General features: G+C 40.2%; 1 protein-coding gene across 1 annotated transcript in view; it reads right to left on the bottom strand.

The window, feature by feature from the left end:
• Window positions 1-302: 302 nt before the first annotated feature.
• Window positions 303-17,555, bottom strand: part of rxfp2a (relaxin family peptide receptor 2a) — a 41,205-nt gene continuing 23,952 nt past the window's right edge. Inside the window, exons 6-20 of the mRNA XM_030100923.1 lie at window positions 16,534-16,605; window positions 15,928-15,999; window positions 14,535-14,606; window positions 11,318-11,392; window positions 10,676-10,747; window positions 9,199-9,270; window positions 8,660-8,734; window positions 5,983-6,054; window positions 5,816-5,887; window positions 5,466-5,695; window positions 4,638-4,783; window positions 2,950-3,045; window positions 1,864-2,032; window positions 817-1,035; window positions 303-711 (exon numbers count right to left, since the gene is read on the bottom strand). Of these exons, the coding sequence (XP_029956783.1) occupies window positions 446-711; window positions 817-1,035; window positions 1,864-2,032; window positions 2,950-3,045; window positions 4,638-4,783; window positions 5,466-5,695; window positions 5,816-5,887; window positions 5,983-6,054; window positions 8,660-8,734; window positions 9,199-9,270; window positions 10,676-10,747; window positions 11,318-11,392; window positions 14,535-14,606; window positions 15,928-15,999; window positions 16,534-16,605 (1,780 nt within the window). The 3' untranslated portion in view covers window positions 303-445. The remainder of the gene's footprint in view (window positions 712-816; window positions 1,036-1,863; window positions 2,033-2,949; window positions 3,046-4,637; window positions 4,784-5,465; window positions 5,696-5,815; window positions 5,888-5,982; window positions 6,055-8,659; window positions 8,735-9,198; window positions 9,271-10,675; window positions 10,748-11,317; window positions 11,393-14,534; window positions 14,607-15,927; window positions 16,000-16,533; window positions 16,606-17,555) is intronic.

Below are 17,555 nucleotides of genomic sequence, written 5' to 3'. Positions count from 1 at the left end.
GTCTTCTTGAACGAGTTTGAAGCCCTTTGTGATCATCTTCAGGGTGTAGTTGCCCATCATCATGTCTTAATGTGCATTTGTATTTTTACGGGAACTACACCTGTGCAAACATGAAATGCATATCCATACGGGCATGTACGTCAGTGGCATGGGGGATCCGCCACTCCTCATAGGGTTTTGTGTTCCAACCTTGAACCCTAATTCCTTTTGGCTTGATGTTTAAGTAAAACACTGACCTCGGTGCCTCGAGGTCCTTCACGTTTACAAAAAACAGTGTTTTCCTCCTGACCCAGTCCAGGAGCTGTTGCCTTTTTTTTCTACTTGTCTCATTCCGACATGTTCATGCAGTCTCCACGATGAGAGCAAAGAAAGCAACAAGAATTAGGACCATGGCTGATTCATTATGTACACAATGTACATAATTTCTGTTTTGAAAAGCAGTTTCTCAGGCGTAGCGAGGGTCCGCACTGATCAGCGACGTCCGCTGGAGGTAGGCCGGCGGCTGGTAGCAAGCCGCCCGCGACGTCTCCATGAAGACTGTGGAGGAAGTGAGGCTCTTGCCGTCTTTTTTCAAGGTGTGTCTCCTTTGCCAGCGGCAGAGTAGAACCTCCACCTGTTCCCTGAAGAAGCTGGTGGTCAGGGTGTACAGGATGGGGTTCAAGGCACTGTTGATGGGAAGGATGAAGATGACAACCCAGCTGGATATCGTACCTAGAGGAGCAAAATGGAAAATTAAACACCTTAAATGTGAAGAGCTTTTATATTCAACGCTAATCAAGGAGATAATTGCATATCAATATATTTCTAATAGCTTACAGGGGATCTCCACTTCCAGCAGTGAGAGGATTTTAACCAGGAATATGGGGATCCAGCAGAGGGCATCAGAGAACACTATGAAGAAAAACCTGTTGGCCACAGCCACGTCTCTGTGCAGCCTGCTCCGCAGGTCTGTGGCATTAATGCCGGTTTTGTAAATGGAGTAGAACATGCTGGAGTAGCAGAGGACGATCACCAGGAAGGCCACCAGGTTCAGACCTGAAGAACAACACATGTTGTTATTCACCCATCATGGAGGAGGCAGTGCCGGTTAAAGGCGTCAATCACATGAGTAAAAACTACTGCTCCTCTTCAACACAAGCACACAGAAAAAAAACAAAAAAACATTATCACTGAACAGTAACACGTTTACATAATTTCTGAATGCTTCTACATTGATATTCCTGTTAGTATTAGTATATGTTCCATGCAGGTCAGTTTAGTCAAGTCCCTCATTGCTTATTGAGTTCCATAGCAATAATTTGATGCATGACAAGGCAAAACGACAAAATGATTCTGACTTAATCCTTAATATTAATGATTAGTTTGGATTAGTTTTCCAGAATACAAAGTATCCATCCATGAAGCAAACTTGTTCTGATATTAAAATATTTATCAGCAAAACTATTTGAGACAGTTTGTTTTGTATTTTTCGTAACTAATCTAGTAGATTAAAACGTGCCCACTGCAATTTTGTCAATCTAACATTTCGAGCAGCCAATAAAAATAATGAATTAACCCCTGACTTCCTGAGTAATGCACACCCAGACAATGATCAAAGACAGACGATTACTTTTCACATAATGCACATCTAAAGTTTGTTCATGTGCGCTGTGTAACAGTAAAAAAAGGAATTTTATCTCAAGATGAGATAGTAAAAAAACCTGTCAGACTCTTTCAGTCACACATGAACTACATCAAACCAGGTAAATGTCATTCTTCCGTTATCTACTTTCCATTTGGTAGACATAAGGTTTCAATATATAATAACAAAGCAAGAGGAAATAATTTCTAGGGGAAATAAAAATCTCTTTCTCTTCAATTTACCCAGAAAAATCCCTGTGGTGTATCCTTTGGCTGTCGGTTTTTCTTGCCTGTCAGAGTGCAGGGGAAAGCAGACTCCATTACGTCCATAGTAGTTCCCAAAGACCTCCTCATTCATTAGAGGTACAATCGCAATAATGAACCCCAGCAGCCAGACAGAAGTTAGCACCACCTTGGAAAAAGACAAAAAAACATGCTTTTAGGGAAATGGAAGCAACTCTTTAAACCTGACTTTTAAAATCAAAGTGAAACTATTCAGTAGCCCAAGAAGGAACAATGATTTTGTTGAAGAAATACTGATCACAACACAACAGGACCATTGCATCTAGAATTCACTCAACACGTCATCGGGCTTCAAGGTGGTGTTTATTGTCAAGTGGAATGGGAATTGGTTGTAGTGAAGCTCACATTGGAATGTCTGTGTGACCTAATGCAAGAAACATTTTCCAAACATTAAAAAGGCCTCCAGTTTGTACTTTACTCCACAGTTAAATCTGTTTTGCAATAATAACGAAATGTCGTCACAGCAAAAAACGTCAACAAGTGCCAACGGAGCGATACCGAATGATGAACATCATGGTGTTCTGGTGAGGAACAGAATGTTTTCACATTGTAATGTCAGGTAGTTGTTGCACTAAGTAGTAAACTCTGAGTTCAGGGTAAATAATCAAAAGCGAAATTCAGAAATTGGCTAGTAGGACATGCTTGGTGAAGGTGGATGAGGTTGGAGATGTGTGTGAAGAACAGGTGGAGGACACTGGAGACTATATATCAGACTGTGCGCAACTAGAAAACATCTGAGGAGTTCAGCAAAGACGTCCTGTTTAGCCTTTGTAGCTTTTCACTGACAGCCACCAGTGTATTCCTCTTTGCATGCATGAGTACATTCATGTCATTTTCCATCATTTCAAATTGTTAACAGCGGTCGTAAACCATAATTATACATGTTTACAACATATAATAAAACCTGTCTTTACAAACAACAACATCCATCCATCACTGCTTCATCACTTTAGTCAGTAAAGCGCTTTTCAAAATTCGGGCCTTGTAAAAGGTTGTTTTATTTCTTCATTAGTGTGCATGACTCACCCCCGTCTGCAGTTTGCCAGGCCGCAGATTACTGAAGGGGAAGACGATGACCAGAAACTTCTCCAGAGTTAAGTAAGTCAGTAGGAGAACAGATACCTAGGGGTGGAAAAAAACCCCAATGTAATTACAAGAACAAATTTCTTTTAATCTGCAAAAAAACATTCATGAAAAGTGCTCGTGAAGATATTGCCAAATGCACCAAACAAAAATCCAATTACTTTCTCCTTTTGACAGACTTTAATTAATATGTGCATATATTTATGAAAAAAAAGAGAAATGTACTTATAGAGTACTTGAAACTTGCATCCAATAAATAATCAGATAAACTAACTGTTTTATTGCTGTTAGTTACATTAATGGTCTGTACTAATGCAGTCTGAAGGGAGCATAAACTGAGGGGGATGCGCTGAAGTGCGACCGTAAAAATCATCAAAACCATCTGCAGTTCATTAAATTTACATTCATATCAACAAAACAGACTGTGTGTGTCCTTGAAATCTCATCTGAACACTTCGTGCTGCCATTTCTCATAAATCCTCTGGTAAGTCACTGCTTTTAAAAAATCTTCATTGTTAAGATTTATATTTTCATCCAGGTGGCATCGGGAGGAAAAGATAGACTGATGCATCAATAGAGCCGGGTATCTATTTATAAGGGTGTAAGGGTTCCCAGCCAGACAGGAAAACCTTTCATTTCATTTCAGAAAGTCCTTTCTGAACCTGAGAGCCTCGGGTCCTTCCTCCTTCACTGCAGAGTAGTTTATCGTTAACACACTGCTTTTGCAAGATGACGTTTCTTTTTGTCCCAGTCAGCCGTTTTAAAACCTCATCCTACTCGCTCATTACAGCGAGGAACTCTGACCAAAGCTAGTGGTGCTACGAGATATGATCATCATCACTTCACGCAAATAAAACAAAGCCTTAACTTAAGTCAAAGATTCAGCATTTGCTTGAAATTTTAAGGGTGTACAGTGCTAAACATCAAATACAGATGGCCTAGAACTTTCCATCTCTGCTTGTTTTCTGGTGACCCTGCTTGTACAAAGTTTATGTCTTGAAGGATTGTCGTGCTCAGATGTTTACAGGAAGTCCTCCTCTTAGTTTATTAAATGCCTGCAGCAGATTTGTTAATGTGATTACCCAAAGTGGGACAGTGCACATACACACACACACACACACGCCGCAGAGGTAACTTCATTAGTTCATAATTTATCTACGACCTGAGGAGAGGATTTGGCAGGATCTAACAGGAGATGATATCATGCTCTTCACAGCAGATATAGGTGAACTGGCTGATGCTCCGTTTATAAATAACACATCAGACAGTGTTGCACTCTATCACAGCTGTAGTTCTCACTTTAGGCATGAATTGTTTTATTGAGCAAATATCTCCCATCATATTAGAAATGCAAAAATATAGATGCACTTAACATTTGCTTCTCTAAAGGAATGGGAGATGACAGCTGGTTTATTTGATGCACAGAACACAGTGATGGTGACAAATGATGGGCTTTAGGAACAGTCTCTTCAAAACATCCGAGTTATTCATCATCACAATATCAAAACTTTACTTGGACATTTCAAAGAACTTTAGCGATCCATCCTCAAAATGCACTTTTTTTTTGTTTAAGACAGACATAGTTTGAATCAACATGTGTGTTTTGCATGTGTGTTGATATTTGCCGATACCTCAGAGGAGAGCATGGCTAAAAATCCAATGGTGCGACACTCCACGCTCTCCATCCACAGCAGCGCATTGCGATTGTATTGACCTCGAAATTTCACATCGAACACTCCCACGAAAAACAAGTACACTCCCATGAGGCAGTCCGCACCTGGGCGAGGACAGAGAAACACACGTGTCTGTTAACAGAGGTTTGCCCTGTGCAGTTTGGTCAAATGAGTCCGTCTGTCAGCTGTTGGCATTTCCTGGAGCCAAAAAAAAAAGTGTCATTGAAATACACAAAACAGAACACTGGTAAACATATGCCCACGTGGAGGCTCACTGTGTGTATAGGTGGACGATACAAAGGCGTCAGGAGTCAGCGGTCAAAACTTGCTTCTAGTTTCTCTGGACACAAAACGAAGAAATTACCAAATTCTTTCAACCACTTGAGCTGCAGTGATGGCCGTAAAGATTTAAATAAAGGTTGAATAAGGGAATAAAGCCAAGAGGAAACAGGAACCGGCACAGAGAAACAGCCAGTGAGTAAAAGTGCAGTGATTAATGCTACAACCAGAAAGAAATAATCAAAACTGAGAGCAAGAAACTCATAACATGTCTTTCAGTAGACCAATATGTCTTTGTTAAAATGTTAAAATTTGTTTTTATCAGTCTAATGTAATATTACACTCTTCTGTGAAACTGAATTTTGTGTTTGTTTGTGTTTCGCTGAGAGCAATACTCAACCAGATTTTATACAATAAAATCCTGGAATCCATCACAATGCAGGGCATATCAAATTTCCCTGTTGGAACAGAACCGATGAAGCCCATTCATTGTGTATGTGCACTCACAGCAGAGGATTTTGATGCAGGCGGCGTGAAGGTTGTTCTCGGCTCGTATCAGAGACCTCATGCCGATAACGAAGAGGTTGCCGAAGCAGGTAATGAAGGCCATGACCCACACCGACACACGCAGGACGATGTTAGCCAGCAGGTCCTCGAAGGACGAGATGCCGTCGGTGTTGGGCTTGCAGGACCTGACGTGAGGGGCGTAGGAACAATACTGGAACTTCTTGAAGTAGCTGTTTGGATGAGAAGGGCAGAGAAATGAAATGTGGCAGCAGAGGAGTATAGAGAGGCAGACTCAAGCAAAAATAGAAGTGTTTCTTTGACTAATGATTCTTTTGTGCAGTTGTTCATACATGTGGGAGAGGTTCTTCATGGGCAGAAACATCTTTGTTTGTATGTCTGGAATCTCAATCCCCTCAAGCGCCCTACAGAAATCAACACAAATCACCTGTCAATGTACGAGATTTGAGGGTTCTCCCATGCATAGCTGTGTAAACGGTGAGAATGTGCGTGTACTTACAGAGACTGAAGATGAGTCAGGTGGTGGAAGTGATTTGGATGAATACGGAAAAGGGGATTGTTGGAGATATTTCTGCGAAGAAGAAAGAAGAGATGAGAGCGGGCGATTAGAGAAGTTTGTTGGGATTAAGGGACACATGTCTGAATATCAGAAAATCTAAATTACTTTCTCTTATTTCCTTTTAAAACAAAACTTTAGAGTTTTAAATGAATCTGGACTCTGAATGTGGAAAATAATTTGTATGCATGTAAAAGAACGAGGACAATTAAGACATGTGTGTACAGGACAAATCTGTTTTCAATGTGACTTCGGTGACAATTGCATCAAAAACTTATGAAGTGCTGCTGAAACAGAAACTGTGCAACTAAACCTAGGATATAAGCTTTTCACTTTTCATAAGGATATAAGAGTATCAACTGATCAATCTGTCTTAGATGATAAAAGCAGTGTTGCACGGCCGCTGTCAGCCTCCCACTTGTGTCACAATGACTTCAATGGCGAAAACTATCGAAGCTGTGAGCTGATGTGGAAATATTCAGCACATAAATCTGCTGGACACTTGACATAAACTGGTTAATTACCCTCTCGAGGTTTCCATAAATCTTTCCTTCTGGCTGCAGGAATGTGCAGTTGTGCCAGAGACTGAAAAATGACTGTTTTACGAGTTATGAATTGTTTCTTACAAAAGCATTTATGTTGCTAATTGCTTCAAACAAAGGAGGATATGTTACTTGGGAAAACTATGGTCACTTTGTTTATTTTTATGTTATTGAATATTATGGATGTTCAGTTGGTTGGTGTGAGTTGTCTTTCAGTTGAAAGGTTGCTGGTTCGATCCCACATGTCCCCCATCTATATCTGACAGTTCATTTCAGCAAAACAATGAACTTTGCTTTGAATGAGAACTGCAGACTGTATAAGCATGACTGGCTGCATAGAGCCGTAATGTCACGGTGCTGCTGTGACATTTTAGCTGAGCTGGTCCGTCTGATGACTTGATCGACTGTTTCACCAATTATCTGGATGTTTTCCGAAGTAAAACCACCCGCATGGAGCGAGCAGCGAACAGTTCCTTTTAAACACAGAGCCGGTACTGCATCACAGGTTCAGCGGATTACTGTTTCTTAACGTTACACCTCTTTCATGATGCTGTCAGTGGGACTGAGTCCCGGGCCGACGACAGACGCTTTTCCTCCAGTCAGCAGTCGCTTTAGTGAAACTATAACAGATCCACTAACAAAGTGTGAGAGTAGCTCTGCAGCTCTCCAACTGTGTCAAATAAACGTAACAGGTACATCTGAAGCCAGCTGTTAGAAATGCAGTTAAACAGCAGTAGTTGTAGAACTCTGTAGAGCTCAGAGTATAATACAGCATATCATATTTATTGGAACAATGTTCAAACATACTTGCAGAGAACAATCTTTAAGATGGTAATAAAACCATTTGATGTCATTTATGTCAACCTACGCAGCTGTTGTGCTGATTCAAATATTACCAGTGAAACAAAAAGACTCTCACTTCAACAGAATCTCCTGGCAGCAGTGAGAGCGGGGTCATTATTTGAAACCCTGTGAAAAAGGAGCTTCTTTATCCCTGCTGGAGCTGAACATGACTCCGTGGTTAAGTTTTTCACTTCAGCTGCAAAGTTTTGACAAAGCTGCTTGATTCACTGTGATACAGAACATGCTGTACAAATAGCAGATTATTTCACCCATTCCACACTTTGTTTCCCAGAAGTGTCGAGTGATGTACAGCACATCGTTGAAAGCACAATAAAATCAAAATTTATACAGTCCATTAATGAGGCTGACACGCCATCATTTACTCCTGTGAAATTACACGGTCGACTGAACATCTATCGAAACAGAGACAACATTAAATGACATTAAATCAATCAGTTGCTCTTTACTCTTCTCTAAAACAGGAACAGACCACACAAACACATAATAATAGGCTGCATGGGGAAAACCTGTAGTCAAGCCAGTCCCACATTCGCAAAGAACCGATGTGTCAGAATTGATCTGAAATGGAGCGAGGGCTCCAAACCCGGGACCAAACAGCCCGGCCCGTCAGTGTTTCTGTGATTCTCAGCTTCGTAGACCACTAACGAATGAGTCCGGAGACCATTAACCTCATAATTGTGCCACAGAAGAGGCAGAATCTGACTGAGAGCATCAGTGGTTTCACAGCTATGTTTTCATCGTTGCCCATTTTCATTCTCTCTTTCTGTTTGACTGACAGGCTGCTCCTCCTCTAATTACCAAAGAGTTTTATTACTTTGTAAGTAATGACAGAGCGGCCCCATAACTTTCAGATACGTTCTGTGTAGAAACACTTTTTTTCTTCTAAACCTCCATTTCTACCTGGTTTTAATTGACAGATGAGGTTTGAAGTTTGAGCTGAAGCACAGGAAACAGGTCAGTAACAGGTCACGTAACTTCAGACGCACTTGCTTTTAGAATCAGGAACAAATCTAATCTATTTCAGACTCAACCACAAACTAACAAAGAAAAACTAAACAACGCAGTGCCTTTCTTTCCATTTGGAACCACAATGAGATTTCTTGATCCCCAGTGTGTCTTAACTCTTAATATTCTGGATTACACCCCCCCCCCCCCCCCCAATCATGAAGCTCACTTTTCATTCTGTCCAAACCGGGGCTGAATCAGCGACTCACAGTTTAAGCAGGGATTTCGAGAGGCTCCTCAAGGCATTTTTTGGCAGTTCCTTGATCCTGTTGCTGGACAGATTGCTTAAAAAGATAAGAAGAACAGAAAACACATAAGCGTAACTTTTTAAAGAGAACGACTGATGAATCCGATTTGCATTCATTTCAATGACACGGCTATTTTTCTACATGGAGCTGACTACTTCTTATGAGTTCCAACAAAAATTCAGATTTTGATTAAGCACTTAATCCAAACCCTTTCTTGCAGCGTTACAAAAGGCCCCATTCATCTTGTCTTCCTTATAGGGGACTTTAAAAGCAAAGAGTAATGCTCATAAAAGAATAAAACTATGCGGCTACTTAAAAAAAAAAATCAATAAAACTTGATTCGGGCTGTAAAGTTTTCAATCGTTACTGCCTCGTCTCTGGAGGATTTAAAGATATGCTCACATATATTTGAATTTCCATTAAAAGCAGTGATTGATTTCGGTTGCTCTCAAATGGTTCTCCAAAGTGAGGATGAGAGAAACGAAGTGGCTCTTACTCACAGGTCGGCCAACTTCCACAGAGACTGAAAGGTGTTCTCGGGCACCGTCCTGATCTGGTTGTCCATCAGCAATCTGCAGAGAACAGAGCCGCGGTCAGAAATCAGGCTCGTGCTGCAGGATCCCTCTAGTGACTAAAACATCAATTACTGCAGTAACCTATGTTTTAATAACATGATTTTTCTCAAGCATATTGTGCTGGTTTTTCAAAAATTGTTCTAACAGCATTGCACATTTAAACCCAGCTTTGTTTGTCGAACTTTGTAAAATCCAGACATTCATGGATACATTTGTGATATGAAATGTATTCAAACCGTCCTTTTCCACCCTCTTTTGTTGCAGATATGAATCAGTAAAAGAGACAAGTCGAATCTGTTTAGTAAAAATGAAGACCAGACGCAGACACGGCTGTGACGGACATGCAACCGCTCGTATATCGCAACATTTAAGTGAATTTATAACCAGATCTGGCTCACACTATCTTCTGCTCGCTTCTGGAAATTATCTTGTAATATTTCAAAATTTTAAGAAATGCGGAAACAGAAAAGTCCGGTGAGGCTGCCTTAGTGTTGTCATTTGTTCGTCCCGAATCGTTATCTGTCAAGAGAAGAACCTTCTCTTTTTCCCCTCATGAATGTCATTTCGTTACGAGGCATCGTGTTTTCATCAGAGCAACCTGGGATGTCACAACTGCAGCATTAAAAGAAACTGACAGTGACAATTGCAATTTATTGATTCTCCCTGTATGTCTCAAAGTGTTTTGAGTTTCTGTTTACGAGCACATCTCAAATCTACATTTCCTTCTTTCTACATTTTATTTGGCATTTTAAGCCCCGGAGTGAAGGTCTGAATGATTATCACGTACTGGGAGTAATGTTTCAGAACTCCACAAATCTCCAGCATGTTGTGCTGTTTTACTGCTTAATTGACTCGTCTCGTTTCTTTTAATGCCACAGCCCTCGCATAAAATAATTCCAGTTGAGGATTTTGCAGTATTAAAAGAGATTCGGTGTCAGAGCCTGCTGCTTCTTCCCTGACAACTTTTAATGTTCCTGTGATGTTTTCACACCTTGATGAGTCAGCCCCAGTTTTTACACTCTGGGAAATAATAATACTTTATTCTATTTTTTCATAAAATTTTCAAGAATAAAAGAACATCGAAACCAGCTTGTGTTTAGGTTTATCTGGAATCTTGAAGGTTCATCATTGATTTACTTATTTACTAATCACAGTAGTGTGTTTACACAGTAGATGATTGATTAAACACTGCAGTACTCTCATCCCCTCTCAAAGTGTTGAATACATGCACTCAGAAGCTCTCAGGTGACGGTGCTTTTGAATGTATTCTTCATTCACACTGATGGAAATCCACTTCTTCTGTATCTTATCTTTAGGAAAATATCAAAACAGAAAGGAAACACTGCCTACGGAGAAAGGGAGTGTTTTACACTCTTATTGCTCTGTAAAGTGGGACACTCACAGAACTTCAAGTTTGCTGCACGTCTTCAGGATGGAGTAGTTCAGGGTTTGAATTTTGTTTCCCTCAAGGTCCCTGAGAGAGAGAGAAAAAAACATTACAAGGAACATGAACTGCGAAACTCAAAAACATTACTCATTCCTATATTCCTCCATGCATCCATCCATTCATCCATCAACAGTCTTCAGGCCAGAGCTCATCCCAGCGGACTGAAGGCATATGTGACTCCAAAGAGACGAATTTGAATCAAAGTCTTTAGTTGTGGTGAAAAGGCCTGATAATCAGGAGAACAAACATATTCAAGACATTCGATCCCTGGTTCAGGACTGAGCCTGAGCCCCAAATCTGGACGCATTGTACACCTTATGTCTCGTGGTGTGAGTCGATCCAATTCATTCCAAATTACTCTTATTCTTCAATGAAGTTAATTCATTAAAGGGAATTCTAAGGAAATGTACAGCAGAAGGCTGACTTTAATGTGAGTTTGTGTGAAATTACAGTCTACACAGATCAACAAGACACTGCTCGGAGTGTGTGTCTCAACTCTCTTTCACCTCTTAACACACACAACATAACATGTGCTGAACACACACTCTACACACCTGCATACAACACAACTACACTGTCAGAGCAGAGCAGACTCACAGCCAGTCCAAGGAAGGCATGTGTTCACAAAGGCTGGGATGAGGCAGCTGCTGCAGCGACGTGTGAACCATGGACCTGAGGAGAGACGGAAAACGTCTTACAGTGGACGAAACTTTTCAACCACGACGATTCAGGATCATTTCCCTGCCAGTGGTCTCAGCTACGCCCTGCTGTGATGAGCACACTGAAGCACACAGGTCAGTCGCCAGGCTCTTCATGAATGGACAGCAGCAATGAATAAAGGATTGTTTTTTTTAAATTAAATGTATTCACAGGCACAAGACTCAGTCCCACAATTCTCTGGATTATTTATTTGAATCACGTCACTGAAACAACATTTCCAGCCGAATTTTTATGGTGGTTTGTTCAGTTCTTGTTGTCTGGGCATCCAAACAACAACAACCGTTGAACTTGAAAATAACTTATAAAACAATATTCCTGAACGAGGACCTCATAAAATAGCGGAGAGCTGCCAACTCAGCTCTGCACTCATGCAAAATAAGGCCAAAGTTTAAAGACTAAAGAAATAAAAGCAATTCTTTTTTAAATAAATGAAGGGTTTGAGGGAGTAAACATATGTACTTTACACATCATTATGTTTAGTGAAAATCATCCTCGCACACACAGTGGAAGGTCAGAGCAGTGTTAAAGCAGAGGACGCCTGCAGGCAGCCCCCAATGCGGTCACATATTTGACCTGAAGTTTATGGTCTGGTTTGTTTCCAAGTGTTATTGATGCGCCGTTTTCATATTGCTCCAGCAACTCAATTTAGGAATCCTACCCCAGCAGAATTTAATGGATTGGAAATTAGTTTTTGTGCCAAGGATGTTCAGATTAATCATGCAGGGATAGCTAGGCAGATATTGAATAAAGTGTATATCTTAATTTTTATGGTTCAACAGTCATTATCACAATAGGAACAGCAGCTGAACAGCTGGTGGAATCCAAACACCGAATTTCCTTATATTTATAAACTGGTGTTAAAAACATGAATTTGTTATTGAAAAAAGAAAAGAGAAAAAAACAATCGGAAGTTATGAAGTAGGGCTTTCAAACACATTTTAGTTCAGGGCCACATGAAGCCCAGCCTAATCTCGAGTGGGATGGACCGGTAAAACGGCGCCAAGATATCCTTTGAATTTCAACTTCCCTTTGTTGTGGTGCAGATGAAAATGTTTACATTTTCACAACAAACAAACGAGTACTACTGAAAAAATTACAAACTCAACAAAAAGCCCATTTTAATCACACATTCCGGTGCAAAATCCAGCGAAACGTAAAAATCACACAATCCAATGTCCCAAAATCAGTGTTTTGGTGGAGATTTTTTGAATTTGCTTGGTGGTTTTGGCTGATGAGCCTTATGTTTGACACCCATGTTTTAAACTTTTGTTACTCAGCTGACCTTGATTTGACATTTACTCCCCATTTGGATCGCCACTCCTTGGTTTCCAATACATACAATATACGTTAAAAGGTTTTATTACAACACAAACTTGCTCCGTTTTTCTTGTGAACGCTTTTAATGCTGCTATTTGATCCGGCAGATTTTTTTTTTTCTGATCTCAAGTGTAACTTTAATTCTTTGGTTACTTTGTTTGTTTTTTTAATTCATCTTAGGTGAAGGTATCAGGTGTACTTGTTAATTGTGGATTATGAACTGAAACCGTTATGAACACTTGCGAGGAGTTTAAACCCGCTCACTGTTCTGTTTCCTGTCATTTTCTCTCTTCTTCCGTTTTCCTTGAAGATGAAATATAGACTGTACACTGTGCCGCACAAGAAAGAACAGCTGTTTGAGTAGAAGTCACAAAACAAGTGTAAAAACGTTTGCTTTGATAAATAGCTGGTATTAAGTTTAAGTGTGATTTATAGCTGATGCGGTGATCCACGAGAACAATCAGATACGGTCCTCTGAGTCCCTGCAGGATAAGGTCGCAGGATGTTAAAGCTCCAGATCCGTCTCCAGATTACGAATAATACCTGACATTTCTGCTGGGAACAGTTCAGACGGACGTCGGGAGAGTTTCAAAAGAAATCAGACATCGAAAAGACCAGATGGGAAACAAAAAGAGAGAGAGAGAGGGAGAGAGAGAGGTGGAGCCAAGCAAACAGCTCCTCCTCTGACCTACAAACACTCTTTTAAAGAGATGGAAGATGAGATCACATTCATCAGGCTGTTTCGGGCATAAACATTTACTGTCATGAATACATGTTATGAACACAGAACACAGAAACAAAGTGTTGATGGCTTGAGGACGGACACGTGCGAAGCAGATGACAGTTTCATGGGATGAGGTGTTGGAAAAGTCTGGCACAAAGTTCAAAAATGTCATTACTGCAAAGAGGGAAATGGTGACAGATGACCCAAGCCAGGAGAGTACAGCCGAGACAGACTAATGACGGTGGCATTAAAAGGAAAAAGAGGACATCGGGTGTTACATAATCAATCCACTGATATGCAATCCATTGACTTTTACTGTTCATTTATCTATTTTTTATTTCATTTATTTTCAGCGTTTTAAATTTGTCGGCGATGCTCGTCCTTAATGTTTAAGCCTATTGTAAAACATGAAGATTCTAAGTTTTATGTCCATCATAAAACTTCAGGGACTCCCTAAATACTTGGCCATTATTCCAACACAGACGCATGTGGGCCAGGTCGTTTAAGGCCAGCTCAGTTATTTCCTGTTTTTATTTGGGTTGCTCGGGCTTGTGGCTGCATGGTTCCAGGTGTCTTCACTGTCTGCCCTCACGTCTGCTCCCACCCTCATCGCTTCCATATGTGTTCATTGTTTTGCCCTCTCCCTGTACGTTCGCATCCATGCCTTGCGTGCCGACAGTGCAATGTTCTCTACAACTGACCCATTTTAAGCTCTTAAAGTTTTTTTTTTTTTTTTTTTTTGGGTGTTTTGCTCGCAGAACAGCCTGGCCTGCTGAGTGAACGGCCATGTTCGATGCAGAGCTAGAGCAAGAGCCACTTTCAGGACAGACATTTCAATATCAAAGATCAGGCGGTGGATGAATCAAACAGCATTTATCTTGATTAGCTGCCAAAACATCTGGCTTCATAATAACAAGTGCTGGCATTATTTTGATGTAATATGGGTTAATGCTTTCCATGCATAAATACATGTGGACATGCACATTTCAGAATGATGGAGAATTCGTCAGAACAGCCTCTTGTAAAGTCACAGCGAGAACTGGAGCAACTTACAGGTACATGAGCGATTGGAGTCCAATAAAGGTGTTCTGAGACAAACTGCTGAGTGGATTATGATCCAACATCCTGGCAGAACAGAGAGAAAAGAAGTATTTTTACTGTATTTATGGAGAGTTCAATCCCAAGTACTCTCTTTTCAAAGGTTAGAGATCAGCACTTCTCTGAGTTTATGGAATATAAAGCTTCAGCCAGGAGAACAGGAGTATCACGTGCAACATGGAAAACAACCAGAAAAACTCGACTGTCTCTAAATCTTTACATTTTAGCGTGACAAATTCTCATCTGCTTTAACATGTACACTGAATTACACGCAGAAAGAGCTCTAAACCACAACTCAGATTCAAACTGAGTGCTTACCACTGCACTGTTACAACAGTATCTTTCTGTGTTGATCAATTATCCAAATTAGTGTGCATTAATACATTACAAATCAGTGTTTTTCAGTGAGAAAAAAGAAGATGATTTTTGTGGATTCTCATTCTGACTTTTCCACAGCTTGGGTGTCCAATGTTAAAATGTTTGAAGGAGGAAAAAAAGAAATGTCCAAATTTCTCCAAAACACAATAAAGTCAGTGGTACCACTTTACAGCTGGTTTATATATTCTAGTCTTTGAGACGGAGTCCAGAAAGTCAATCATGTGTGTCACCAAGAAACATCGAGCTGAGTGCAGAAGACCTACAGCTGCAAACTAAAATATTACTCTTAACTCTTGGAAGATTAAAAAATTCTGCTGTGTTTCTTGGTACATTGGACACTGATGTGACTGCATGTGGAAATCTAGACCCGCCGCACACATCTGATCACAGTTTAGGAGTCGTTACGGGCAACTGTAAATGCAAATCTTCCAGTTTTCCCCCCCTCTATTCTTAATCCTCTTGATTTTCAGCATCATGGGGGATTTGAGTTCCCCACAAATTACTATTCCAGAGGCTGTTTCAGAGAAACCAGTGTACAAGTAAAACAGATATTTGTGGTTAAAAAATCGAAACCAGACGAAAACAGATCACAGCTGACACACAGATGTACGACGACTGTAAAAAGTGAGAGGATGAAACTGAATGTGGTCTTGTCTGTTTTATTCAATACACAACGTCTTATACGATGTGTGGTCTTACAGTTCTCTTTTTCGGTGGGGTGTTTGCGTTAGACCTGCCTTGTGGGCCACATAACGGCTCACACGAGGTTTACATGCACTGAAGTGTTCAGGTGTGGTTTTCTGGGGTTGAGGTTATGATAAGGTTAAAGGTCCAGAGCAAAGTCAAACTGGGGATTGGGACTCATTTTGGATGCATGACGTGTGTCGACCTCAAAATCTGTGTGTGTGTGTGTGTGTGTGTGTGTGTGTGTGTGTGTGTGTGTGTGTGTGTGTGTGTGTGTGTTACTCACAGCCATTCTAACTGATTCAGGTCCCTAAACACACCAGGGCTGAGGGTTGTTATTAAATTGTCGCTGAGAAACCTGAGAAAGGATTACAGAGACAGCAGAAATATAAATATAGTCAGTCACAAAAACACTGTGGAGCTGAAGTTCTTATCTGAAGAACGGATCATCTGTTGGTTTCATGTCTGAGGAGAACGTCTTGAAGGCAGTGACTTTGTGATAGTGTTTATTGTTCTGTTTAAATTTAGTAGATTAAGCCGATAAGACACACACAATTTATTCCTTGTTTAGTACCCTTTCTGGCTAGACGTGGTGGGAATTAATAACTGGTTTAAGTTCCTGTTCAACAACGTTCTGGTGACATGCAGTAACTTTATTTTTGTGCCTATTTTCACCTTGGATTTACACAGTGACACCAAAAAGTTAGCAATTAAAACAGAAAAATCAGAATACGTTCAATTTCAGTTGTTTAATCACAAGCACTTTCACATGGGTAAAACTTTGTTCAGCCTCATTTGGACATTTACGTAAAACTCGATTAAAGCCTGGGAAATAAATTCTATTGATATTTTCATGAGAGACTATCAATAAATAATAAAGCAGGATACTTACAGCCTCTTGAGGCTGTGCAGGCCGCTGAAGGCATGAACAGATATGAACTGAAGGCTGTTGTTCTGCAGAAACCTGAGAGCAGAGGGGGAAAAAAGATGCTTCACATACATCAGCGTTCACATAAGGTCTTTCATTAGATGAAATTCATCTGTCAGAATGAACTGTTTAATAATATAAAGTCCACATTCCAGTTTGCGGAGAACAAAAAACACTCTACAACTATTTTCATGAGATTTTCTTTTTTTTAATCCGTCCGACGGAAACCTTGACGATGTCAAAATGAAGTCATGTCTTGAAAAACACATCAACACCGCCAGCTGCTCAATCAACCGTTACTTCACAATGAGCTGTTAGGCTTGAAGAGAGACAGATTTGACCCATTTCGACAAAAAGAGTGCAACCCTTCCCTTACACCTGCAGGACACCTGAACGCACTTCAGTTGTTTTGTTGTCTTATTTATAATCTGTTGTCAATGAATTGCACTACAGTCTGCAGAATCCAGTATGTAACAAAATGAAATTATGCAACTCCAAACAATTTACTGTAGACTGAAGAATCTCAACGTGGTACCAGAAAGAATAATAACAATGATGATGAAATGGATTTATCAAAAATGTAATCAACAAACAAATATTCAAAATGTTCATTTGATGGAAACGACTGAGTCTGGCTCAGGGTTAGAACAGTTAAAACAAATGTCTTCAAATGACTAAATAATGAATTATATCAACAGGCATCACTGAGCAGTTTAATGTCTTCCCACTGAGGCTCAAAAGAAGTTTGGTTCTCTTTCATTTTCTGGAAATAATGAAATTATAGAAGCTGCAGTGTGAAAATAAAATCTATGAATCATAACCAAAAATATCCATTTGCCTCTGCATCAGTGATTCTCTCATAAAAGAAAACATTTCATTTCACTTCACACTGTTCTACATTGTATGCATCTTCTTTTCCATTTTCTCTTCAGTTCTGCTTTGACACTGATTTACATTATGAAGTAAAATGCAGAGGATTTGAAGGA

The sequence above is a fragment of the Salarias fasciatus genome, chromosome 10 (assembly GCF_902148845.1).
Source record: "Salarias fasciatus chromosome 10, fSalaFa1.1, whole genome shotgun sequence".
Lineage (NCBI taxonomy): Eukaryota > Metazoa > Chordata > Actinopteri > Blenniiformes > Blenniidae > Salarias > Salarias fasciatus.
The sequence above is the reverse complement of the archived record's forward strand: the minus strand, read 5'-3'. Positions and strand labels throughout refer to the sequence as shown.